Raw genomic sequence first — 25,600 nt, 5'->3', positions numbered from 1 at the left:
TTCCACCATATCCCTTCTACCTCTGGTTCACCTGAAGCTCCACCCTCTGTCCCCTCACTGGTTACTGCAGGGAATCCTAGACCCTAGCTTCTTCCTAAGAGATGAACTGCATGCTGGGTAGGAGGTGATATGCCTCCCGTGGGTTGTTGGCGCTTCTGAGCATTCCAGATCTAGGCTTTAGCAGCCCATGCATTGGTAGTGCTGGTTAAGTGCTAAAAGTGAAGCTTTTTGGCCCAAATTCAATTGCCCCTTTATGCAGCAGCCTCTGCCCTGGCTGGAAGTGGCCTCTAATGAGGACGAGCTTGCAGTTTCCCCACTCCCCATGGCCTGTGGAGACCAGGATAGTTTTTCTTTTCCTGTTTGGCCTGGGTGGCCCAGGGCTGTGAGCAGTAGGCAGTGGTGACCCTCATCTCTATGTCCCATGGTCTATAGGTACCTTGCCCATCTCCTCCACTCTCACTCCCGGCAGTACTTAGGTTTGTGCTTGTCCCCACTTTGTTGGTCTGTCTGGTGACCCCACATACTCTCCTTTGTGTTGCAGCCTCAGAATCTGCTCCACCCCATTCCAGGCCCCCCAGAACTCATCTGCATCCCTGGCCTCATCCCTGTGGCTCTGTGAGCCCCTCATCATCATAGCTCTGTCTTGCCTGGAGCATTCCTTTCCTTCCCACGTGTATGCAAATCAATGCACATATTTTGACTTCATTATCTCAAAATGGCCCAGTTTGGAGTTGGACTTCTCTGATCCTCATGGAATCTGGGAGGTGGTTTGTAATCAGTTAGTTCTGCAGCAGCCGCCTCCTCAGAGAAGGAAGGGAACACTTTCCCTTATTCTTCTGTTTTTGTTATTTTTTGCTGAGAACAATTTAATTTGATCTCCAAATGTGAGTTGCAAAGCCTGTGCTTGCTTTCTGCTGAGTGTTCTCAGCTCCATCATGTGTGTCCTAAAGCTTGTAAGGGATGCTGTCTTGGTCTCTGGGGGCAAGTCTCTATCACATCAGTGTCTTAGTTCCTGCAGGGATGGAATCCTCTTCCCACATATGGCTCTTTATTGGGCTTCTATTTTAGGACCATTTGCACCATGTTGGGCCCAACTTCAGGAAGCATGGAGGTGAAAGTGGAAAGGCCTCTACGCTTGAGTGCTTGGTGGTCAGCTATTGTTATCTGTCTATTCTTCCAACCACTGACCGAGGAATTCTTCTATCTCTGTCTCAGTGTGCCCACAGCGTTCTGAGAACTTTCCTCTTTATCTACTTATCCTTTCCATACATCTACTGAACTATATAAATCTATCCATCTAGCCATCCATCCATCCATTTTCCAATGATCCATCTGCTTACCCAGATATCTGTTCCCCATTCACAAATTTATCTACTCATCTATTCATACTTACTCATCCAGCTTCTTATTTACCTACCATACCAACACATTCATTCATCCATCATGTATCTATCCATCTTCTGTCTGTCCATTAACCCACTCATCCACCCATCCATTCATCTTCTCGTTCTTCTCTTCACCTACTCTCACATTCATCCATCTAGCCACACCTACCATGGCTGTGTCCTGTCACTTTTGTGTTTTAAAAAATATACAGCACTTGTATTATTTTTTGTTCACTAGAGCAACACCAACACATACAGAGAGAGGGAGAGAGAAAGAGGCAGGGAAATTACTTGATTGTCTCAAATGATTGAAGGTGGGGGAGTCCCCCAGTGGCCACATGCCTACTGAAGAGACAGAGAATTTTGTAGTTGCTTAGTCCAAGAAGCTGGAAACCTCAGAGCATGGTATATGGCCTGTGAGGCTGAAGTGCTTCACCTGCCCTGGAGTTGTTGAGTGTTACCCCATGCCTAAGAGCTGAAGAGGCCAGGGTCTGATGTCCACAGACAAAGGCAACACTTGCAGTCTTTTGACTGGCTTCCCTCTTTTCCACTCATATTTCTGCCACATCCCAGCTGCTGACTCATATGCCAGTAGTCTCTAAGACCCATCAGGAACATGGTTTACTAATATGTTCAAGCTGACAGTTGAGACTGGGCATCATAGAACTCTTGTTTAAAAAAAAGGAAGAGAAAAACAAGGAAGGCGCTGATCATGACACTGCAGCAGGAAAGCTGGGGCCTAACTTAAAATAGTGACAAAGTGGGACTTACAGGATGAGAGAGCACCTGGACACTGAGAGGACCCTGGGTGCCTATAAGGTGGGTCAAGAAGGTCTTTGATGGACATGAAGGATGTGGGGAGTGTGCATGAAATGGGTGTATTTATCCAGTGTATGTTGCTGACACAAAATACCTGAGGCTGCTTGTTTGTACAAAAGGGACTTACTCATCTCACAGTTTTAGAAACTGAGAGTACAAAGATTGGTGTCCTTTGGTGACCCTTGCAATATTGCATCATGGTGGAAGCACATGCAATAGAACTTATAATGACACCTAGAACCAGAGAGGGTTCAAAGGCCTGGCCCCCTCCTCTATACCAACTCATGTTTGTGTACAGCAGCTGGAGTTCCATGAGAAATGCCTTAGCCCCTACAAGGATCTCTCACCATGACCTAACCACCTTCCACTATGCACCACTACCTTTGAAAGCCCTCAACTTCAAAACCACCACATTGGGAACCAAGTCATGACCCATGAGCACTTGTAAAACAGAGCATATTCATCCGGTAGTATTGTCCCAGTGGGGTGCTATGCTGACATTGGACCAGGCAGGCTAAGGCTGAAGCCTTCCTGAGAAGGTTCTAGGAGCCTAATCAGAGCTTGATGCTAAGAGGCTGTGACCCTGGCCATGGCTGTGGCTATGGCCGTAGCTCTGGCTATGGCATCTAGAGCAGTAGTTCTCAACCTTCCTAATACTGCAACCTTTTAATACATAGTTCCTCTTCCTCATGTTATGGTGACCCCATTATTTCATTGCTACTTAAAACTGTAATTTTGCTACAGTTGTGAACTGTAATGTAAATACCCGATATGCAGGATATCTGATAATGCAACGTCTGTGGAAAGGTTATTTAACTGTCATAGGCATCACGACACACAAGTGAAAACAGTGATCTAGAGGACAGCTCATCCATAGGACACTTCTGGAAGCAGGCAAGAAAGACTGGGCAAATAGCACTGCTGGTTCCATCTTGGGACCTGCCTGACCATCACAAGGCTGAGGTAGGCAGGGTCTGGGCTGATGGGTCTTAAGCTGGATAGTGGACAGTGGTCTGAGCTGGAGTTTTTCTGCCTTACTTTAATCCTAGCAACAGGTACCTGTCAGTACGTCTGCACACTCTCTGCTCCATTCTTTGCTGTGCTCATTAACAGAAGGTCACATCTCCAGACTGCCCTCCCAGTGTCTCCCTAATTACCCCAGCAGAAGGGGAGCCCAGCTCTATGAAAATGTGTTCTGGAAGATATGTGGGGTGGCCAAGGTGAGCTCAGACTGCAGCTGTCACCTTTGACCTTGAAAGAAGCTCAGGTTGTACAGGAAAGGTTTCTTGTTTTTATTTGTTAACATGTGGATGTGTGTGTATGTATGTATGTAGTTTACAAAGTCTCGTCAGCTTCCTGGCAGTCTGTTGCATGGACTTCCAAGGTCTGCTACAAGCTAATCATGGTTAGCAATCCACCGGATGTGCGTATGACTAGCCTTGCCTTTTGAGCAAAGCTGTCTCAGCCAGGACTCCTGGTGCATAGGAGAAGGGAAATGGGCCATTTGTTGCTAAGCACACGGCTGATGTGAAATTTCCAGGGCTCAGCGTATTTCCTGGAAAGCCAGAGACAGGTGTGAAGAAGGAACAGGCCAGCGGGCCCGTGCACGCCCCATTTAATCGCATCGGATCCTGGCGCAGGCCCCACAAGGCATCCGCTGAGCTCCCCAGCATGTACTCCACAGAGGCCATCATCCTTCATGTCTTCATGGATTTTTCAATAGAGCTTGCTTCTTCTTTCTTTGGAAAAGTTTGAGATTTACAGAGACCTTGTGGAGAAAGTTCAAAAAGCCGCATGTGCCCCAAACTGATTACCTGAGCAGTAGTCAACACTGTGGTATCCTGACCTTGGTGTGGCACATTTGTTACCTTGGAAGGAACCACCAGCATGCTGTAATTTTCAAAGTTCTGAGTTCTCATCCTTTATCTGACGTTCTTGTGGGTTTGTATCCCACTGAGACCACCACCTAGCGTTTCCCCATCTTGTCCAGTTGGCTCCTGGAAACAGCCTCCAAGGCATCCTGACAGCCATAACCCTGACAATTAATTGTGAGGTATACTGGCCAGAGCTTTGGTAAAGTCTCCAATAGTTAATCCACATTTAGAGTTCTCCCCTGCAGTTGGACGGGGCTTCCAGGGTTTTGACATGGAGATGGTTGCCCCCATATTCAGTCGATTCCACTGTTAGAATGAATTATTTGGCTTGACTCCATGCTTGAGAACCAGTTTGCCAGGCTTCTCCACCAGGGAATCGCTTTCACATTTCGTGGTATTTCTGTGAGGGGAAGTTACCACAAACAGTCACACAGGCAGTGATGCTGGGCTGGTGAGGATGTCTGTCCACAGAGGATGTGGATCTCTGCATGGAAGCTTTTATCCCATCCCTGTGTTGATTGGTTCACTTATGTAGGACACTGTGGTTTCACGCTTCTTGGATATCTGAGTAATTACTCAGAGCTGTTTTCTCCTGTAGTTTTGGTCTTGGGAGTCATGTCCTGTGGCTCCTGGGTCCCTTGATACATCCACTGCAATTCTAAATGGTCTTCTGAACACTTCTTTCTTTAGGGGTAACTAGGTCTCTGGGCTCCCCTTCCACTTTTCCCACCCTTATCCTACACACAAAAGATTCAAGTTCCTTCCTTTGTAAAGTGGTACTGAAACTCATGGGCTAGGAACCCTGTTGCTGGTAGTGTCGTTGTTGCTTCTCTGCCCTCTCAGTTGCCACAAGAAGGGACCTATATGTATACATGTGTGTAACTGCCTGTATCCATATCACACAAATATGACCTCACCCTGCCCACTGTCATTCTAATCTGTCACCACCAGGACCATCTTGTCCCTGTCCCTTGCCGATCTACTGCCTCCCTCCCACTCCTGTACAGAAGGCTGCCTCCTCCCACTTATCCATTCGCTTATCCAATTGTGTCTTCAAGTATGCACACACGGGGGTGTCGAACCCATAGAGTGTCCCCATGGAAACAGCTCCATCATTCAGTGTGCTGTGCTTGGGGCAAGCTCATTTGCCCTCAGTTGGCTTTTGGTGTTGCTTGCTTTGCCACAGAGGTAGCTCTGCATCACCTGAGTCCTACTGTCCTCCTCAGCTTACTAAATGGTGCAGTCTGGGCACCTCCACGGTGCTGTGTGTCCCCATCGCAGTGCTATATTGTGGAGTCTTAACAGTCCCCATTCATGATGGATTCCACCTCTTCTTCCCCTCCTTCAGTCTCCCAAGCCTGTGATGACCACTCATTGTTTTCCGTGGTTGATATCCTTTAAGGATGTCATACAGTTAGACTCCTGTGGTCTGTGGCCTTCCCCACTGGCCATCTTCACTTAAAGATAGATACTTATGGCTCCCCTTGCCCTTGGTGCATCTACAGCTCTACACCTTTTACTATTAAACAATGTTCCTCAAGAGGACTAAGCCCCAGGTTTGTTTTTCTTTGTTTTGTTTTGTTTTGTTTTTAATGCACCCTGCCTGAGATCGATCTCCATGATTTTAGTGTGGGAAATTATGGGTAAATCTGCTCAAAATGCCTATATGCAGTGTGAGTGTGTGTGTGTGTGTGAGAGAGAGAGAGAGTGTGTGTGTGTGAGTGTGTGTGTTTGTGTGCACGCACTCAGAACTTTCCACATCAATTGGCTAAGTCCCTAAGGGCGTGGTCTCGTCTGGTGGGAGAATCTCACTTTGTCAAAGCTGTCATCCTCCTTCCAAGTAGCTGCACCATTCTGTGTTCCCAGCAGCTGTGGCTGAGGACTCCTTTGCTCCACACTCTAGCTGGCATTTGGTATTTGGGAAGGACTTGGAATATTTCCTTTGTTATCGTTATGTGGTAGTTTGATGTTTCCTGGTGGCTTGTTTGCCACTTGAGGCGAGGTGTCTGTTGCAGTCTTTGTCTGCTGTCTTTGATCTGTCTCTCACCCTGGCATTTGAAAGACTTTTCTTGGGATGTCTTGGACATGCGTCATCATCAGCTTCGTGGCTTGCAGATATCATCCCCCTGTCTCAGCTGGTCTTTTCATTCCTCCTTACAGCATCTCTGCAGAGCAGATGTTTCTGTGTTAGCAAAGTCTAATTTGTCACATTTTCTTCTTTCAAGGATTTTGAATTTGGTGTTTTATCTAAAAACTTGTCACCAAATCCAATCTCGCATAGATTCTTTTTTTTTTCTCCTGTGTTACTTGTAGATATTTCGTGTTAATGTGTTTTATATTTAGGTTTCTTATGCATTTTGAATTATACTCTGTGAAAAGTATAAGGTATGTGTCTAGATTCAATGTTTTACTTTTTATATTTTTCTGTCACTGAGCTCAAAGCTGCATGAGCCTGTGATCAACACCCCTATTTCTCATGGTGGAAGACCTTTTCCAAGGGGACTACAGGGTTTGTCACTGTGAGAAGAGCAATCTGACTCCCCTTCCCAGGTGATGATCCTGCAGATTTCGTTTCTTTTAATCTGTAGGACATGCATGGACTGGAAGACCAGGTTTTCCACCAGCTAAGCATCCAAGGAATCTAGTAGTGGTTCTGTTCTCCTTAATCATTCAAGCCTCCTACATTTGTGGCCTCCAAATAATAGAGGGTTTGCAGCAGGTTTGATGCCCTGGAGGCATGTTCTCAACTGCTGGTCCCTGACTGCTTGTGCTGAGCAGCTGTTGGCTCCAGCTACAGAGGCAGCCTTACCAGAAAGAATATGTGAGCAGGTGGACACGTCCACCAGAAACAAGATCCAGGCTGGACGTGTACCTGCATGGCTCCCCGTGGTTTTCCAAAAACGCTTGTTGCAACCTTGAACATGATGCACTCCCATCATGGCACTCTGAGAACAGGAGGCAGATGGTAAAGCAGCACTGAAAACGGAGTAGGAGCAAAAGTGAGACTTTTTTGTGACCTGGGACCCCAAGGCTGCTGCTACTACCCTTTATCCCTGTGCTTTTCCAATATGGGGTGACATGGGGCACACTGGTCTAGAGCTGAGCAGGACTTGATAAACATCCCTGCTGTGCGGCTTAGCAGAGAGGCCACTGCAGACAACAGGAGGAAAAGACAGGTGACTGGGTACTGCTGCTGCCCCTTACCCATGTCAGGCCTGGGTGCATGGGCCCAAGAGTTGGAGCTGGCACCTGTGTCGCAGGCTTCCAGGTGGTTGGGCTTGCCTTCCTCAGTCCACTGCATAGGCAGAGATACCAAAGCTTCAGTGTGGTAGGTGCCTCAGCTATAATGGAAGATGTGATGCTGGCCAATCTGAAATTTGCTATCCTTGCAGGCAGTACTGGCAGGGGAGTGAAGGCAGTGAGGGGCAGGACAAGCCCTAATGGGTCTGGCCTGAAGGCCTTTTGAGGGGTCCTCAGGTCCACTTAAAGTGACATTCAGTGCAGACTACTGTAGGCATATGTTATCATGTTAGTTTCTACACTAGCCTAGGCAAGACTCCTCATGACATGCGGATGCCCAGGCAACTGGGATGCCAGCAGTCTGTTGGTAGCATGCCTTCCCATACCAGCTGTAGGTCCTGCGGATGTCTGGACCATTATCCTCTGCCTCCAGAAAGTGGCCTTTTGCTTTCTCTCTTCTGGGATTCTGGGTCCTGCCCAAACTGCCTTGGGCCAAATGTCCTCTGTGTAGAGACGCCTGCTTCACCTACTGCCTGTGTGTGCTTATGGAGTGCCATCAGTGAAAGCAGAAAGCCACAGCACCTTCCACTGCTCAATAGCCAGAAAGTGACACTGGATGAAGTATTCCCAGCTGGCCTGTCAAGCACACAGAACAGGAGGAAAGAGCCCCAGTCCCTTCCTGAAGCCAGAACCAGAGCCACAGATAGAATGATGGCTAACATTTCCAGTTCATCAGCCTGCCTTTGCTTTCTCAGACAGATAGCCAATGCTGGAAATGGCCTGCCTCACTCACAAAGACAAGCACAAAGCCCGCCATGGCTAGCATCTTTGGGAACTGTCAGACTTAGTAGGGCTCTTGTCAAGTGTTCTGTGTGCTCCGTGTGTTCAGGCTTGAGGGTTCTAAGTCAACTAGACAAAGAAAGCTAGCTCTGCAGTGCCTGGACTAGGAGGAGGAGGCAGGGACACTGTTGACAAGGAGCCCATGTCTGGTGAAGCAGGTAATGCCTTCCTTTGATAACCCAATGACTTGAAGCAGCAAACCGTGCAAGAAAGCTTGCAGCTGCAGCCACAGAGATGGTTAAAGGGCACTTGTTGCTCTTCCAGGGAACCCGGGTTTGATTTCTGGCATCCACACAGTACCCCAAAACAGTCTGTAACTCCAGTTTTAGGGGAACCAGTGCCCTCTTCTGGCCTGCACTGGCAACAGACATGTGAAAGTGTTACATAGACATACATGCAGGCAAAACACCCAAACCTTTAACAACAACAAAAATAGAAAATGGTCAGCTACAAGGAAAACTGGGAGCCCTTCCTTGGTCTTGATGCCACGGTAACAGGACTTTCCTAGAATGTCCTCATCCCACTTATAAGTATATGGTCCTAGACAGCACAAGGCATGGGCACTGATAGATGTCAGCATGGTCAGGCTCAAAAGGACAGACTGACGTAGGCAACATATCCTGACCTTCACACCTTGCAGAATCCTCTGTATCTCTACCCCTGTCCCAACCCCTGTTCTTCATCTCATGTCCTTTCCCTCCATAGGCCCTTTTTATTCCCTCTGCAATCATGCTGCTTCCTGGGCCTTGGCCCTGGCTACTGCCTGTGTGTGAAACATATTTTGCTTAAGCATCCTTGTTGCCCAGAAATGTTTGAAAGGTGAAAGGGCTTACTGAAGGCTGGAATGATTTTAGTGAACATTGGTTTGTGCCCCGACCAGCAGGGCTTCAACGTGGGTTCCTAAGGGAGGAGAGTGGAAGGAATGGGAGGGGACGAGAAGCACAAGGAAGGAAGCCAAGTCTGTTTGTCTGATCAAGGCTTCATTTATTAGAAATTTTTACCCAACTTATATAGGGAGAAGGCAGGAAAAGGGAGAAGGTAATTAGCTGCTGCAGGAGACAGGAAGAGTGCTTTTATGTGTTAGATAGGGTACCTGCAAGATACCATAGGGATGTTTTCTCACGGATGCTCTAACAAACGGATGTCCTGACAGTCTATCACCCATGAGTTAGGGTCCTAGATAACTTTCACTAAATAGCTTTAGGTCTCCACTAAATGACCTTTGCTCACTATTTGGCTTTGGCCTAGTAAACACCTTTTGTCTCCACTAGATAGCTTTGACTCACTAATTGACTTAGGCTTCAGTAGATAGCTTTGGCTCCACTAGATAGCTTTGACTTTGGCTTCAGTAGATAGCTTTGGCTCCCGGCAGGTTTGAATGTTCACACTGTTCCATGCTGCTGTGTAGAACTGACATGCGCATGGTTGTAGGCACATACGGGTCCCCATGCTTCCACTTTGGCCTTGGAACTGGCTTTGCCTTCTCTGCCACTTGGCCTTGTCTGGTGGCCTTTGTTCTGTGGTCATCAAGGACTTCCTGGGTAGAATGTCTTGAATGTAGAAGAGGAGGATTCCAGTCTCCATTCTTTTCTACATCCACAAGGCCTGTGGCCCTCCTCTCCTGGCAGAGGTTTGCTGGGAAGTTGGAGAGAGGGGAATTTGAGCTTTTGCTTCTTCTTAAAGCTCTTAGTCCTCCTCTGGCTTGTGAGAATGTTAGGGTACCTGGGCAACCAGGAATCTTGGTACATGTCCAATCTGCCCCACTCTGCCCTCCCACAAGGACCACCTCAGACCAGGTGAGCATTCAGCCTGTCACTCAGGCCGAGCAGTCTCAATGGCTGTCGTGCCGCATTGCTAAGGAAGAGTGCCAGGATAACCTGGTATTTTCTGGGAGATGTATGGAGCTCATTAACCTCCAGGGGCTTGAAAACCCTCTTGGGAGTTTATAGCCTGTGATCCATTCCTAGCAGCAGCCTCATCCATGTTGAGTGCCAGGTCCAGACTGGACATGCATAGAAGGCTCTCTGAAGACCACCATATCCAGAGCCCACTTGGCTTGGGGCGGGGTTTAGGATGTGGGGAGGGCAGGCTATGTGAACGCCTAGATTTCCTAAAGAGGCAACTTGAGTTGCAGGATACACTTGACACTTTTTAGCTGGAGGAGTGTTTGTGGGTGGCTCTGTCCTTTTTTTGCCCAATATCACTGACCATAGCTTGTGCTGTCTAGCACCATACACTTGCAAGCAGGATGAGGACATTCTAGGAAAGTCCTCTTCACCATGGCACCAAGACCAAGGACGTGCCTTGCTCTCCGGTCAGGTCAGATGCCTGTGCCTTCCTGGGCTCTGGTCCCTACTGTCTACCTCGGAATGCTCACAGCTAGCCTGTATCCCGTCTTTTACTGACCTTGTGAAGTCGTAAACTGAGGCATAATTGCTGTGTTTATGATGCTGTAGAACAGCTTTCCAAGACCATCTGAGGATCAGTCTTGGGGCCTGTGCTGGACCTGCCAAGGCCGGCAGCATCGCCTCATTAATATACACATTAAGGGGGTAATTGAATAGAGGCCAGCTGGCTAGGCGCTTCCCTGTGGACATTTGAACATTGGAGCAGCCTCAGCATGTGGAGAACAGAAGACAGCAGGTGTGGCCCTGTCCTCTCTACTGACCTATGCCAGAGCCTGAGTGATGACATGAAAGTTGGGCACTCACAGGGCATCCTAGGCCCACAGTGCTAAGAGAAACAGGGAATTTGGGTTGCCTGTGTGGGCAGCAACTTGGGGTGTGCTTTGTTTTCAACCAGCTAGGCCCTGGGGACAAGCTTGAGAGGGAGCCCTGGCTACATGCTCTTACTCTGATAATTAATTCAAGAGGATGGCCTGCCTGCTGAAGTACAGGCAGTGTATGAGGTGCTGTGCAATACTCACTTAAACCTAGAGAAAAGGACAGCAGGAACAGCAGGTTCCCAGTAAGGGTCCCAGGCTATGGTTTGAGATATAGGTGGAGCCCACTCCTGAAGGAGTAGCTCCCACTGTCCCACTCTGCCCTCCCACAAGGACCAGCTCATAGACCAGGTGAGCATTCACCTGTCACTCAGGCTGAGCAGTCTCAATGGCTGTCGTGCCACGTTGCTAAGGAAGAGTGCCAGGATAACCAGGTATTTTCTGGGAGATGTATAGAGCTCATTAACCTCCAGGGGCTTGAAAACCCTCTTGGGAGTTTATATCTTGTGATCCATTCCTAGCGGGAGCCTCATCCATGTTGAGTGCCAGGTCCAGACTGGACATGCAACAATTGTATTTCTGAGGAGCACTGATGGCAGATTCCAATGGGAGAAAAGGAGGCCACTGGGAAGCTAGTTCTTCTGGTGCTCCTGAGGGGAGGACTGTCCTACGTTGTAGAGTACTGTCCACAGAATAATAGCCATTGCATTCATCTGAATAGTGTGACCACTTGGAGAACACCCTGAGATGGGCTTGTTACTGTTGATAGTTCTTCATAGGCATTGGGAAGGTGAACAGACTTTCATCTGAGATCCTTCTTGCACCTCCTGGACGGATATATGTAATTCTGCCTACCTTGTTCATGGCCTTGTGGTCTTGGAAAGTTCTAAAGTATAGAGTGTGGGAGGTTAACTGAGGAGACCGCAGCTCGCCACTGTCCTTGCCTCCCATCCCTCTCACGGCATTGGGGAAGTTGCTGTGTCTATGTGCAGGCTCTGTTGGCCGATCTTTCTCTTGGTGATGTCTTCAGTGTAGCTGTTGGGGACCACTGGCAGAGCAGTGCCAGGGAGGCTGGTGGAAGGGACTTAACTGTTTGACACTTTGGTATGGGTTCTGGGAGGGTCCAAAGAGCCCAGCTTCTCATGTTCCTCGACACTGTTTCTCCTTCCTTCCTTCCTTCCTTCCTTCCTTCCTTCCTTCCTTCCTTCCTTCCTTCCTTCCTTCCTTCCTTCCTTTCTTCCTTCCTTCCAGCTGCTGAAGTTCAAGAAGTTAAGGGGGTGGTGTTAAAGGAGCTGCTTTGAAAGTGCTGAACCAACAGGCCTAGGCTGTGGGTGCCTTCCATCTATAAACATTCTTACCCGTGCATGTAAACAGCCATGGTGCTGCGTGTTCTGTGTGGCCTTCTGAGTCAGACTGGCCATAGGGATCTGTTTCCAGTGGAGAGGTGAGGGACACAGCCTGGGAACTCGTGGACACCCTGGGGAGGCTCGCTGGATCTTGGCAAGTAGGTACTGGTTCTGCAGATAGCAAACAGGGACAGTCCTGGAGCTAAGCCTGAAGGGCATTGCACACACATCTCCAGCTGTGCTCATATGCCTGGGTGTAAGTGTGAAGATGCAAGCTGTGGCGTGCACAGCCTCTGCCGTGTCATGTGTTCGTATGGTGTGGTAACGTAGCATGGTTTTTACATACAGCATGCCATTTGTATGTGTATGCATGTTGTGGTCTTTATATACCCATGCCTTTGTGTGAGTATACACGAGGTGTATGCTTTGTGTGAACAAAGCATGGTCTGGATATGTGTGGGTGCCTTTTGTGTGTAGGCAGTGCACTGTGAGGATGTGCATGGGTATGTATGTGCATCCCATCCAAGAACCTGTTGCACAGCTAAAAGGCTGGTATTGGCTGCATGTGACATATTTCTGTATCTCTCTGGCCTTCAAATGGAGACCTTTGGGCAGGTTGAGCTTGAATCATGGTTCTGTTGTGTCTCTGAAACATGTCAGGCTTTCTCCATGTTCAGGTAGGACTCCAGGGCAGTGTGCCTACAGCACCAGGAGGTCAGTACCATCTTGCTGGCCATCCCTCTGCTGTCCTCACCCCCTTATGCTGGCCTGCCATCCTAGACAGCTAAGTACAGGCCAAGGGGATCCTGAGGATTCTTTCTGAGGTCTGTTGTCACTGTATATGGTGCTCACTGGGAGCAGAGCTGGCCTTAGGCAGAGGAGTGGTTCTGAGACCAGAACCTGCAAGCCATGCAGGGCCAGTGAACCCATCTTCCTGCTTCCTGATCCCTGGGCTTTTCCTGTCTTCTGGTGACAAAGTTGTGCCTTTCTATGCCCTCTGCAGAGGTCTGACCACTCAGGAGTCTGACTGCTGATTATGGGTGAACCAGGTCTTTCCAGCAAGGGTTAGACCTCTGTTCTGCTGATCCAACCCGTGCCATCTTCTGCTCCAACTGCATAGACAGGTTGGGTAGCAGACCAGCATGGCCTATTCTTCTCTCTCTCTCTCTCTCTCTCTGTGTGTGTGTGTGTGTGTGTGTGTGTTTTAAATCTCCCCTCACACTTATCATGCAGGGATAATCCTCAGCCTGTCTGCAGAAGTGGGCTTTGTGATCTGTGGCACTCACTTAATTGACTCAGTAGCAGTTGGAGTGCAAGAAAGAATTTGATACTGGGATTTAATTGAGGCTTGATTTCATTCCATCTCAAACATTGAGATGGATTCTCCATCGGATCTTAAGAACATTTTTCCCCCTGTACTTTTTAATCTCCGTACTGTGTTTATAAAATCTGGGATAAAACTAAACAGTAGCTTCATTTGTGAGCCCTGTGCAGGGAAGATGGTTTGTTTGTCTTCGGTTTGAAGTTGAGGACTTGGACATGATAGGGACAGGGACACATTTTATGTAGTGTCTGGCCTCAGCACCCTCTCTTGTGATTGGCAGGGCCCTGTCCACTTCCAAACTTCGAATGCCACCAGGCTTACGTTGAGTCCCAAGTTGGCTGGGTATGAGGCCTTCCCTGATGGGTCAGGGATCTAGGCATTTGGATGGTGCCCAGCACAACAGAAGTTATCACACCTTCCAGGAGTGACAGGAAAGAGAGGGTTCTATCTAAGGATCCTCTGGTTCAGGGCAAGGGACAGAGGGGCCACAAGCAGAACCTTTAGTCCTGCTTAGATCCCCAACCCTGTGATACAGGCAATGTCTGGGATAGGTAAGTCAGATTAATATCCCTTTGTGTTATTTCAAGCAGATTAACACATCACCATTTTGGTGCCAGCCCAGAGCTAAGCCTTTCCTGTAGCCTGCAGGGCCAAGGCATGTGAGAGTTAGAGCCCAAAATAGCAGATCACTTCTGATGCATTTCATTCATGGGAACTGACACAGGTCAGTGTCATGGGGACCAGGAAAGGATAAGTATGGGACTCCTCTGGTGGGACCCCCACCCCCACATCACCAATCTGGAATTTGACCACTACTGTGCACAAAGCAGTCTGTATACATGGTAGGCACATATGCCCTCACTTTCACCTCCGTGACCAATATTTTGACCACATGATTCATTTCTCATATCTTCAAAATCTCCCTTCTTCCCTGTTGTGGCCACCTGCGGGAGTGGGGTCCCTGTCCTGGTAACTAACTGGTGAGATGGAATGGCAGAAAGGCCTATAGAAGACATGCAAGCTTTTAGGAGCCAGAAGAAATGCCCTTCTATTTGCCCTTCTGAGTGAGAATTAAGCATCCTCTCTAGGGTCCTTTATTTATTTAGCTTCTTTAATTCTGTGGATTGTAGTATGGTTATCTTGTATTATATGGTTAATATCTGTTTATAAGTGAGCATATACTGTATGTGTCTTTTCTGCGTCTGGGTTACCTCACTCAGGATGATCTTTTCTATTAAGTTCCATCCATTTGCCTGCAAATTTCACGACTTCCTTGTTTTTAATAGCTGAGTATCATTCCATTATGTAAATGTACCACAGTTTCTTTATCCATTCTTCGGTTGAGGTACATCTAGGTTGTTTTCAGATTACGAATAACATGACTATGAACATAGTTGAGCCAATGTCCTTGTTGTATATAGAACATCTTTTGGATATATGCCCAGGAATGGTATAGCTGGATCTTGAGGTAGCACTATTCAGGATATAGGATAGAAGCCTACTATAGATGTCCTCTGAAAGACTCTACTCTGCACAGGATGGAAGCACATGCTGAGACTCACAGCCAAACTTTGGGCAGAGTGCAGGGAGTCTTATGGAAGAGTCGGGGGGTGGAGGAGGATAGAAGGACCTAGCTGGGAAAGGAGCTCTACAAGAAAACCAACAGACCCAACAAACCTGGGCTCAGGAGGCCCTACAGAGACTGATGTACCAACCAAGGACTATGCATGGAAAGGACCTTGACCCTTGCTCAGATGTACCTGATAAACAGCTCAGTCTCCACATGGCTTCCCTAATAAGGGGAGCAGGGGCTGTCTATGACATGGACTATTTTGCCTGTTCTTCAATCACTTCCCCCTGTCAGGGCGGCCTGGCCAGGCCACAGAGGAAGAAGAGTCCTGACGAGACTTGATAGGCTGGGGTCAGATGGTAAGAGAGGAGGTCTCCCCCTTTCTTAAGACCAGGAGAGAGGGATGGGGGAAAGAGAGAGGGAGGAAGGGAGGGACTGGGAGAAGAAGAGGGAAGGAGCTAAAAACAGGATGTAAAGTGGATAAATTATAAAAAATAAATTAAAAACTGTTGTCTCAGGTGTGTTTCCCCTGGTGCAAACTCATCAAGATAATTCCTCAGCTGCACATTTTAGAAGGGTGCTTCAAAGCATGCACATGATACCGACACTCTTTAGTGGTCTCCTTTGACTCCCTGGAGATTAGCAGGTCATGACAGATTTGGAAAGCCTGGACCTCAGGCACTTCTCCCCTCCCCCAGGCCTAAACGTGATACTCTGTGGTGTTCTTGGCTAATGTCCTCCACTAACTAGTGAGTCCCTGCTCTCAGAACCAGTTCTGTCGCAGTCTAAACCACTGAGCACTTGTTCCTCACAGTAATGATGTGGGTGCCTGCATGCACTAACAGAAGTTTGCTTCTCTGTAACCAAAAACTATCATCACCTCTAGGGTTCCTGAGGGCCCAGCAGGCTCACAGTAGATCCCTAGTCCTGCTAACCTGGGCTAAGGATGCTCCTGATGAATCTCTTAAGTCATATGGCCCCAAACTCTCCCTTGTCAGCAGTGAAGAATATATGTAAAATGAAGCTTGCTGCTTGAATCACCTGTGAGTCCCCTGGTGCTGTCTACATATTTTGGAGTAGATCTCAGCTGGGGCCAGCAGCTGTACCAAGTATTCTGTGGGCCAAGGACCAGGGGCTTCCGTCACTCAGCCAAATTGTGAGCCATGGGATGAGCTGGGAATTCCGGTAGGGTCATGGGTGCCCTGTCTCAACTTATGCATCTCTCCTTATTGATCCTACTCAATTCTCCATCCTCTGAATGACACCGAATCCCATGACCAGATAAAGCCACCTAACCAAGGCTCTAGGGCCTCTCTGGCCTCCTGACTCTACCTTGTTTTCATTCTAATCCAAACACGGAGCTGACATTTATGATTGTTAAATGCCATCCTCTCTGTCTGTACCTGTCAAAGTCACTTTGAATCTCTATTCTGACATCCATCATATCATATATCCTCTCAGATGTAGTCACCGTCTTGTTGGAATAAACAGCTCGTCGGTGTGTGCCCCAGGTGGAGGGGTGTGCACGAGAGAACCTGGGACCTTACAGACCCCCCAGGGCTGGGCATTTTAATGGTACCTGCCCTCTGCTGTGTTCTCCAGTCTGCTCCTCCCTGGTCTTGGCTATGTCCTCTGGATAGGTTGCGTCTCTCAGAAAATAGGAAACGGCTGGAATGGATGAGCACTTATGAGTATGCAGCCTTCATTTTTCTTCCTGTCTGGGGCCGCCAGGGTCCTAGAGACCCAGGAGGTCAAATGGCTGAATGTTGTTCTGGGAATCTCGTTGTGTATATGTATCCACTATGGCCTTTATCTTGTTGCAGCATTGGTGCCATTCCTGAGGATGACATGAGCTGAGAGAAGTAGTTTTTTTCAGGACCAAGAGATGCAAGAGGAGGAGGACAAGGTGTGCCTGGTTTGGATACCAGAGAAAGTGTAGCCATTGAGCCCCCCTAGACCAGTGTCACCACTGGGCCCCATTCAATATTGGGCTAACTTCTAGTCCCAACCCATGCAATGTAGGACACGATCCAGATCACAGCCTGTGTGCTGTGGAGCCAGCGCCAGAATCCCAGCATATAGAGGGCATCAAGTACTGATAGGCCACTATACAGTGTCAACTCCTGCCTTAAGGAAGCCCCAGGATTTGATTCAGTTGTCACCAGCACCCAGTGAAACAGATAGCATGTGTGTTTATCACACAACTGTGCTAAGGCTTAGTCCTAGTGCTTAGCTGGCAGGCAGAACTGCCATCCAAGCCAGTGTTGAGGCACACCTGTGCCCACTCTCCCTGTATGCTGTTCAAGGGCATAGATGGGTGGTGGCCCATGTCCTAGCCCCTCAGAAACCCCTTGAAGACCAGGTACTGAAAGCACGACTCACTCAAGAGTCAAGTTTGCGTATCTCTCTGGCTAACAGGGATGTATTCCTACACGGAGCTTCCCTAAGACCATGAGCTCCTCCTTTGGTGCTCAGAGGCCACACTGGGCAAGTGGGACAGGTTGAACGAAAGTGGAGGAAGGCCTGTCCCCAAGGTGTTTTCTTAATGCGACGACTGGGGTTCTGCATGTACAGGCCCTGGCCCTGCTGCAGATGTCTCAGGTCTGTGGGTTCTTACTTGGTTCTGCAAATCACAACTCTTCTAAGCCCAGATTTCCCACCTGCTCACTATGTGGGGACAAGGTAGAGACTTCTCTTAGATAGCACAGACACAGAGATCAGTGATGTCAGTATGTGATTGTGAGGCTGTCCATCTGTCAATCACTGGGGTAGTGATATCACCTTGGAATTTCCATGCAAGACCCCGTGAAAGGTTGCTGGTGGTATCGTGTGGACAGTCACAATCAGTGACAATCAGTGGAAAGCCACGTTGCCTTTCTGGAAAAGCCACTTAGGACATGCTATGTGAGATCAGCTGGTCCTGGAAGGAATTTCCTGTCACAGTTATGTGCAGCCTGGAGTGCAAACAGATCCTGGTAAATCACTGGGATTGGGCTCATCTTTGGAGGTAAAAGGATGCTTTCTGGTCGTGTGACTCTGGCCTAACTATGTTGCATCTTTCTTTAGTGAGGACACTTCAGAGTTTTGTTTTTCACTGCCTCTCCTACTCCTACCCTTTGCAGACGGGGCTTCATTTGCATGGGCCCTTGGTCCTTCCACATGACCTTGGAGAGTGCCTGCTGATAGGGACCTGGGAATGGGGCCTACAGTGGTACGCTGCTGGCCCAGGACTTTCTCAGTGTTCGGGAATCAGTAGTACAGCTATAAAATGTCATTGGCTTGGTGGTATGCCCCACCTTGTTGGGACAGCTCTAGAAGACTGCCCAGTCCTTGCCCAGAGAAGCCATCTGCATATCTATAAACCATGACCACAGTGTGAAGTTTGGCAGGAATAGCAAAATGGCTGGAGCCAGTCTGCAGGCCTTAAAATAGGAGCCTGGGGTGGTGACCACATGGCTGCCCGTCCACACATTGCAGTGGCAAGCACAAGAAATCGCTTCTTTCTCTTGCGCTGCAGAGCTTGCTCCGCTTCCTGCCAGTTTGCCCGTCAGCTCCCATCAGGCCTGGCGCTCTGCTTCTGGGATCAGTGCTAGAGCTGATTGGCTGTTCTGGGTGCCCATCTGTTGCTCTGCCCATCCCCTCACTTGTCTGTGCATGTTTGTTTGTGCCTTCTTGACAACAGCATGCAATTCAGGGTGTGATTGGGCAAAATGAATGAGGCAAAACCAGCAGTCTGAGGGAGGCAGCTCTAAGTGGGGCCTCGAGTTCTGCTTGAATAGGCATAGGCCTTTGCAGAAGAGGGGTGGCTCATAGTCCTCAGGGAGGCCCGAGATAGATGCCCCATTCCTCCCCTGAGTGTGTCTGATTCATTCTCCCAACTTGGCACAGCAGCCAGGATCTGTCAGTATCCTGTATGGATCTGAGCAGTGGAATATAGTCACCTTGGACAGCTCCTCCCTGCCTGCCTTGCCTTGGAACTATCATACCTCTGTGGTCCTGAGGACATCTAGACAGGACACACTCCAGACTCTCGGTAACCTGGGCATTGCCTGGCTGTTGTTGCTGAGCCAGTCTTCCCATATTTCCTGCTAATGTGTGATACTTGCTCTAATCTGGGTTTTGGTTGAGCTGTGGAATCCAAGCAACAAGGTTGATTCAGTGCCTGTTGTCACAGAGCCTGTTGACTAGAGAAAGGGTGTTTGGGTGACAGTTGCAAAAGGATCCGTGTGGTTAGGAAGGATACCCTGAGTTGAAGGAATTATTGCTGAGAAGCCCTGAGAGCTACCTGCCAATCTGGTTGCAGATCAGATGAGCACTCTTTTGTGTGCATGTCCCTCGCTTCCTTTCCGGTGTCTGTCTGTCTGTCTGTATGACCCTGTGCTATTTCTTGCTGACCTGTGTGGCACTCATGCAAGTGGGTGGGATTCTCACATTCAGCATCTCTGCCTTGAGGGTGGGATTAATGTTGTGTGCCTTGAGGTCTTTCTGTACCCACAGAGGGCAGCAAATACTGTGTGCTGAGAGAATGGAAGAGCCTGAAGATGAGTAACATATCCTAGGGTTTCTGTGAATGGGTCACTAATGAGGCTGTGAAGTTGCATGATGGAGGGGCTTTGGGCTCACCATGGCAGGACAAATCTGGCAGCACCAGCTGGGCTGAGGAATGCCCTCTGTCCTACAAGGTGGCCAGTTCTTTTCATCTTTATGGTTCGCGGTGAGCATCACGCTATCTTTATTGGATACCATTGCTCATTAGCACTAACTGGTGTTGGCCATGCAGTAACAGCTTAAACTACAGGGATTGATTTCCCACGGGGATTCCCTCTCCTGAGGTGAGGTTGGGGCTTTGGAGAAACATGTCCCTCCTTCTAGAGTCATTCCAGGGTCATGTGTGTCTGTGTACAGTTGCGTGCACCCGGTGTACCTGTGTGCCCACACAGAACAATACCTGGAGCATGTGTGACCGAGTGTGCCCATGTGTACCTGTGTGTGTGTATGAGAATTCCATGTAGCCTGTATGTACTGAGTACAGCCGAGTATACCTTGTGGACCTATCTACTTACCGAAGAGCATATATGAAGCATATGTCTAGTGGAGTGTACCCCTTCTGGTGTATACATAGTGAGAATTATGGAATTTTGGTTTCTTTAAAAAACACAGAAATATCATAATTATAATAACATGTTTTCATTTTAATCCCAGGTGTGGGGATATGGGGCTGCTTCGGACTGTCCACAGCAGTTGACTGTGATTCGCCTCATGCTCTAACAAGAGGTGTGGTTTTGCCAGCTGCAGGCAGTTTCTGTGATTGTGTGATGTTTGAAATTCTGGGAACTTTTCAGCATGCACATGAATGCTAGAGCTCTGATAGACGTGGTGAGCGGTTGTTGGTCGTTCAGGGGAGAGGGGAGGTTGTAGTTTGTTAGTAGTTGTGTTCAACTAAGAAACAAAAAGAAAAAAATAGGTTCAAGGATCTCTCTCTCTCTCTCCCTCTCATCCTTTTTTCCCTCCTATATTGTGATGGGGGAGGGGCTGAAACTGGAGGGATAGAGGATGGGAAAAATAAAAACTCATAAAGTAGCAAAACCCAGCTACATATATGCATGTTTTTATGGGCACATCAGAGTAGCCCATGTGCTCCTGAATGCAGATGAGTACACCTATGTGAACCTGTGTTTCTACCCGGGTACCTCTGTGTAGCCTGTGTGCACCTGAGTATAGCTGAATGTACTCCTTTGAGCCTCTGTATGTGTATGGACAAATCCATATAACCTATGAGTACCCAGGTATAGGTTTACATGTGGGAACGGGTGTGTGGACCTGTGTGTGTGTGTGAGTATGTACACAGCACATGCACCCCTGCAACATACGGATGTTTTCACTTCACTGCCTCCTGTGTACTTTGTAGTCTTCCCCATGTCTGCCAGCCAGCCTTTTGGATTGTAACATCGGTGTGTTTGTCTCTGTGCACCTTTTGTATGTGTCCGCGTGTATTGGTATGTGCTGGCCTTCAGGAATATGTAACTTGGGTCCCTAGCCATCTTGGCATCTGTGCCCAGGTGGGTATGATGGTTTCTCTTTGCAGTATGGTAGCCCATGTACTGTTTGTTACCCCATTTTGTGGCTCCAAGGTAGCCCAACCTGAGGGAAAGAGGCTGCAGGGCATGGCTTGATTTGAGGACCTTGTGTTCTGGGTAGGTGTTTTTTTTCTGTGAAATCATAGTGTGTGGAGGAGCAGTGGGGAGGGGAGGAAGCAGCGCCTTCCTCTGTAATTCTGAGATTCCATTTCCATGTGTGGCAGAGAAGATGGCCACTTTTAATTTCCTGTCTGCTGGGATAGGGCTGACTGGAATCCCAGACAGAGCATATAGAAGACAGGTTGCTGGCTGTCACAGAGCTCTCTCCAAATTTCTTTGGTATAGCCAGCTATGATGGATCCCACTCTAGGTGGGTGCTAGGTGGGCTTCAGGCTATGGGTCTCCAGGCTGTGGCCACTCAGCTTGTGGCTGTTCCTTCCTTACAGGTCAGCTGGCCGCTGGAACCTGTGAGATTGTGACCCTAGACCGGGACAGCAGTCAGCCACGGAGGACAATCGCCAGGCAGACAGCGCGCTGTGCATGCAGAAAGGGGCAGATCGCAGGCACCACGAGAGCCCGGCCTGCTTGTGTGGACGGTAAGAGCCCCCAGTCTTTCAGCGACACTTCAGGGTTCTGAGCCCAGTCTTCGAGGGCTCCTGTGTAAGAGGGCATCACTCTGAAGGAGCCTTCTCCAGAATGCTCTGAGGCTAAGGCCTCAAGGTATATCCCTAGGGCCAAGACCCTGGACAGACTTTTGTTAGGCTTCCATATCTAGTGTGGTTGTGTCCATGGGGAAATGGGCGCGGCGGCCACTGACTATATGATTCCAGGTGTCAAAGACCTGATGTCTCCAACCGATGCTGTTCCCATCCTCAGCCCATGAAGATGTTTGTTATAACAAGCTGGGCCACCACCAGACTGATCAGTTTCCAAAAACCAGGAAGGCTCTTGAGAAAGGGGTCAGCAGACCCCAGGGCATGGTCAGAATAGGGCTGACAAGATCCTGAACTAGATCCCAGATGGTACCCACTGGGGATCTCGGATCTGGATAGGTACCTGGCCAGGATCTATTTTACCCAGGACTGAGACAAGAGGTTCTTTCAGGCCTTGGCTTCCCTGAGTAGCTTGGGGAATAGAGTCAGCTCTGGCTGGGGTCCTGCCCTCAGCTGGAGACCCAAGGGTACAGTAAAGAAGGACCCTAAACTTACCAAACCCTCATCTCCTTCAGCATCTTCTGTAGACTCTCCAGGGATATGGGCACCCCACACTCCTGCTGCCAACTTGGAAGGGCTTGAAGACTGTCTATAACACTCAGGAAAGTGGAGAATGAAGCTTAGCATGCTGACCGGGGCAGTGGGTGGTAGAGGAACCATAGGATGCCTGGGGCTTGGCTGACCTTATACATAGCTAGTGGGGTCCAATGACTGGGTTCTGTGCAGCCTGGTTTCCAAGGAGCCAGCATCTTGATCCCTGTGGGTAGAGTGATAGCAGCCTCTTGGTAAAAATAGACAGGTTTTCTGGGACCATGCTCAGGTGGGGTGGAGTTCACAGCCATAATAGCACTTTCTCTTCTCTTGCTCATTCTACCAGCCTCGGGGAGAGAGAGGCTGGGCCAATTGCTAATTGAATCTGGATCTACCCATCTGAAACCAAATCCCTGTCCCTCCCCCAACAGCCTCCTGGTGCTTTAGGAGCCAGGTCCCAGAGACCCATGTTAAAACCTCACCATTTTCAAGGGAGGCCAAACAAATTAGTTTGCTCACGTTTTCTGCACAGTGGGCATTTTCTAGGCCGACCTCTAATTTAATTTTTGCTTTTCTGTTTTCTTGCTCTGTGTGCATAGTAAGTTTCTTTGGATTCCACTGTGTCTGATGAAGACAGTTTGGGCTGTGGTGGCCCAGCTGACATTGAACTCCAGTGGCGTTTAGCCTGAAGTGGTCTATGCTGACCCTGGATTCAGGAACAAAAAAGTGTTTGCTCACTGCTCCTGCTGGGTGATTACATGCTCTTTTGCTTGCTGACTTTGTAGCGACTGGTAAATTCATTCATTCATTCATTCATTCATTCATTCATTCATTCAGCTAAATAAATCAGGTATAGACAGGTGTAAGGGAGATCAAGTCTCAAAACACCTGATCCATCAGACTCCACCCTCTCACCTGGGCGAGGGCATATCCTTGAAGGAGTATTTGAATGGGGTGTTGAGGGGTGAAGAGATCGACAGTAAAGCTCTCTGTGGAAGGAAGGAGCTTATCTTGAGACTGACTTCATAGTCCATTCTGCTCTGGACTGGCCTCTGGGCTGAGGCAGTTTTGCAGAAACCATTCTCCAACACGATGACCTTATGCACTATTATGTGTTGATCCACCTAACAGAAGAAAAGAAACCGGAGAGCAATCTGATCACCCACCCCAGGGCTTCCCATTTTTACACAGATACCATCAACAAGCAAACCTAACCATATAGCTATGCTTTTGTGAATGGCAGATCCAGTTTCTGCAGCCCTGGTTTGTGTGTGTTGATGCTCTGTGTTACTCCATGTGGTCCTGTCCCCTTCCTGGTGCTACCCTGTGGACCCTTGCTGGGCTCTCAGCAGAAAACTCTGTGCATTCTCGCTCTGGCCAGAGCCAAGAGGGGATGGCTCCTTCTCTCATGCTGAGATCTCATGAAATTCCCTTGGAAAGAAGTCAGAATAAAGCATGACTGTTAGGTGGCAGTGAGAAGGGGAAGAAGATATTTTGATTGCTTTTGGAGGAGAAATGCTTGGGTCGCTAGAGTTTACTAAAGGGTAGTATCTATGGATATGTCATTTAAGATCTGAGGGGGCTCCCCTGAGAACTTTGCACGAGGGCAGGCATGGGTGGGGATGCAAGCCATCCCAGCATGAGGAGAGTACCCTTAACTTCATACAGGTTCCCCATTGTTGTCTTCTGATATCTCTTCTATGTCTGCCCAATGTCACCCCATCCACCCACCCACCCACACTTAGGAGGCTCTCAAGCCCCCTGCTTTGCTCACGCTGATGGCTCTGTCACCTTCCTGGAAGGTACTGGGGTGAATGTGCCCATCTGCACTTCCTGGTAGGAATAGTAGCATGGGCTGGGAGGCAAAGCAGACCAAGGTTCTGGCCTGAGGCTCCATCTTCATGTCTTCTCACCACCCACAGTTCGTGAGCAAAAGCCCACATCTTCCTAAACAGCTGGGGACAGCAGCTCAGCAGTCTCAAGCCTTGAAAGCAATATAAGACACTGAGTGCTTCATAAGACTGATGCCAATTTGGGGACCAACATCTTTCTCTCACTAATACATAAGACTTGCATGTTATCAGATGTGGCCATGGGAACTCCTCTGGGGAAGTAGGGAGAGGGATATATGTTTGCAGGCCTGGTCTATGTAAGAGGGCGGCTATGTTTCTGGGTAAGGATGGGGCCCCTTATCTTGTGAGTTGATCCGGAAAAAGGCAAGGGAGTAAGGGACCTCCCCTCTTAGAAATAGCTACAAGGGATTGGGAATGCAGAATCTGCCCTCAGTTACAGTTGGCTGATTTCCCACTAGAGACCTGAGGGACCTTTTCAACAGGTGTCACTAGGACCATTAGATATCCACATGCTGACACCAGAACCCTACCTCACCCCCTTCTGCATTGACCTCAGAGCAGATGTGAACAGTGAAAACTGTCTGATCCTCAGAAGATTAGCAAGTCCCCATGGATCTTGGCTTTGGCTAAAGTTTCCTAGGTACAACCACCAAAACAACAAGAAAAGGAACAGAAAGAGATTGGGCTTCACCAAAGCATGAAATTCCTTTGTATCCAATTATCCCATCATGAAAGAGAAAACTTCGCTTGTGGAATGACTCGCTGGTTAAAGGTGTTTGCCACTAAGCCTGACAACCAGAGTCCGATCCCCAGAACCCACATGGTAGAAGAAGAGCAACAGGTTTCCAAGTTGTTTTCTGGGCTCCGCACACAAGGCATAGCATGAACTCTCCCACAAACACAAATAAATAAATAAGCAAATAAATAAATAAATAAATAAATAATATATAAATATCTTTAAAACCTTTAAAGAAAAAAGGCTGGGGATATGAGTTAGCAGGTAAAGACACATGCTTCAAGTCTGGCAACCTGAGTTTTGATCCCCAGGACCCTGATGGTGAAAGGAGAGAAACAGTCTATAGGTTGTCCTCTGACCTCCACACACATCTCATGGCACATGCATGTTGATACGCCTACACAAAATAAATAAATAGGTGTAGAAAGAGAAAAACAGCATTTAAAGAAAAGTAAAGTAAAGCTTCCACAACGGTGAGAAAAGAGAGCCCATGAGTTCCTTAGCTGTTTAGCATGGGGTTGTGTTGTGACTACAAAGCGTATACCCACAAGAAACCAAGCTTGTGATCAG

At 48.5% G+C, this 25,600-nt stretch overlaps 1 protein-coding gene across 2 annotated transcripts in view; it reads left to right on the top strand.

The window, feature by feature from the left end:
* The window catches only part of Tafa5 (TAFA chemokine like family member 5), a gene marked incomplete at its 5' end in the record, with an annotated part of 215,732 nt that overhangs the window by 111,019 nt on the left and 79,113 nt on the right, over nucleotides 1-25,600 (top strand). For both annotated transcript variants that reach the window (XM_055627121.1, XM_055627123.1), the window contains 1 exon segment: nucleotides 21,644-21,793. In XM_055627121.1, coding sequence (XP_055483096.1) covers nucleotides 21,644-21,793 — 150 coding nt within the window.

This window comes from Psammomys obesus, unplaced genomic scaffold (genome assembly GCF_907164565.1).
Source record: "Psammomys obesus unplaced genomic scaffold, mPsaObe1.curated_primary_1811, whole genome shotgun sequence".
Classification (NCBI taxonomy): domain Eukaryota; kingdom Metazoa; phylum Chordata; class Mammalia; order Rodentia; family Muridae; genus Psammomys; species Psammomys obesus.
The sequence above is the reverse complement of the archived record's forward strand: the minus strand, read 5'-3'. Positions and strand labels throughout refer to the sequence as shown.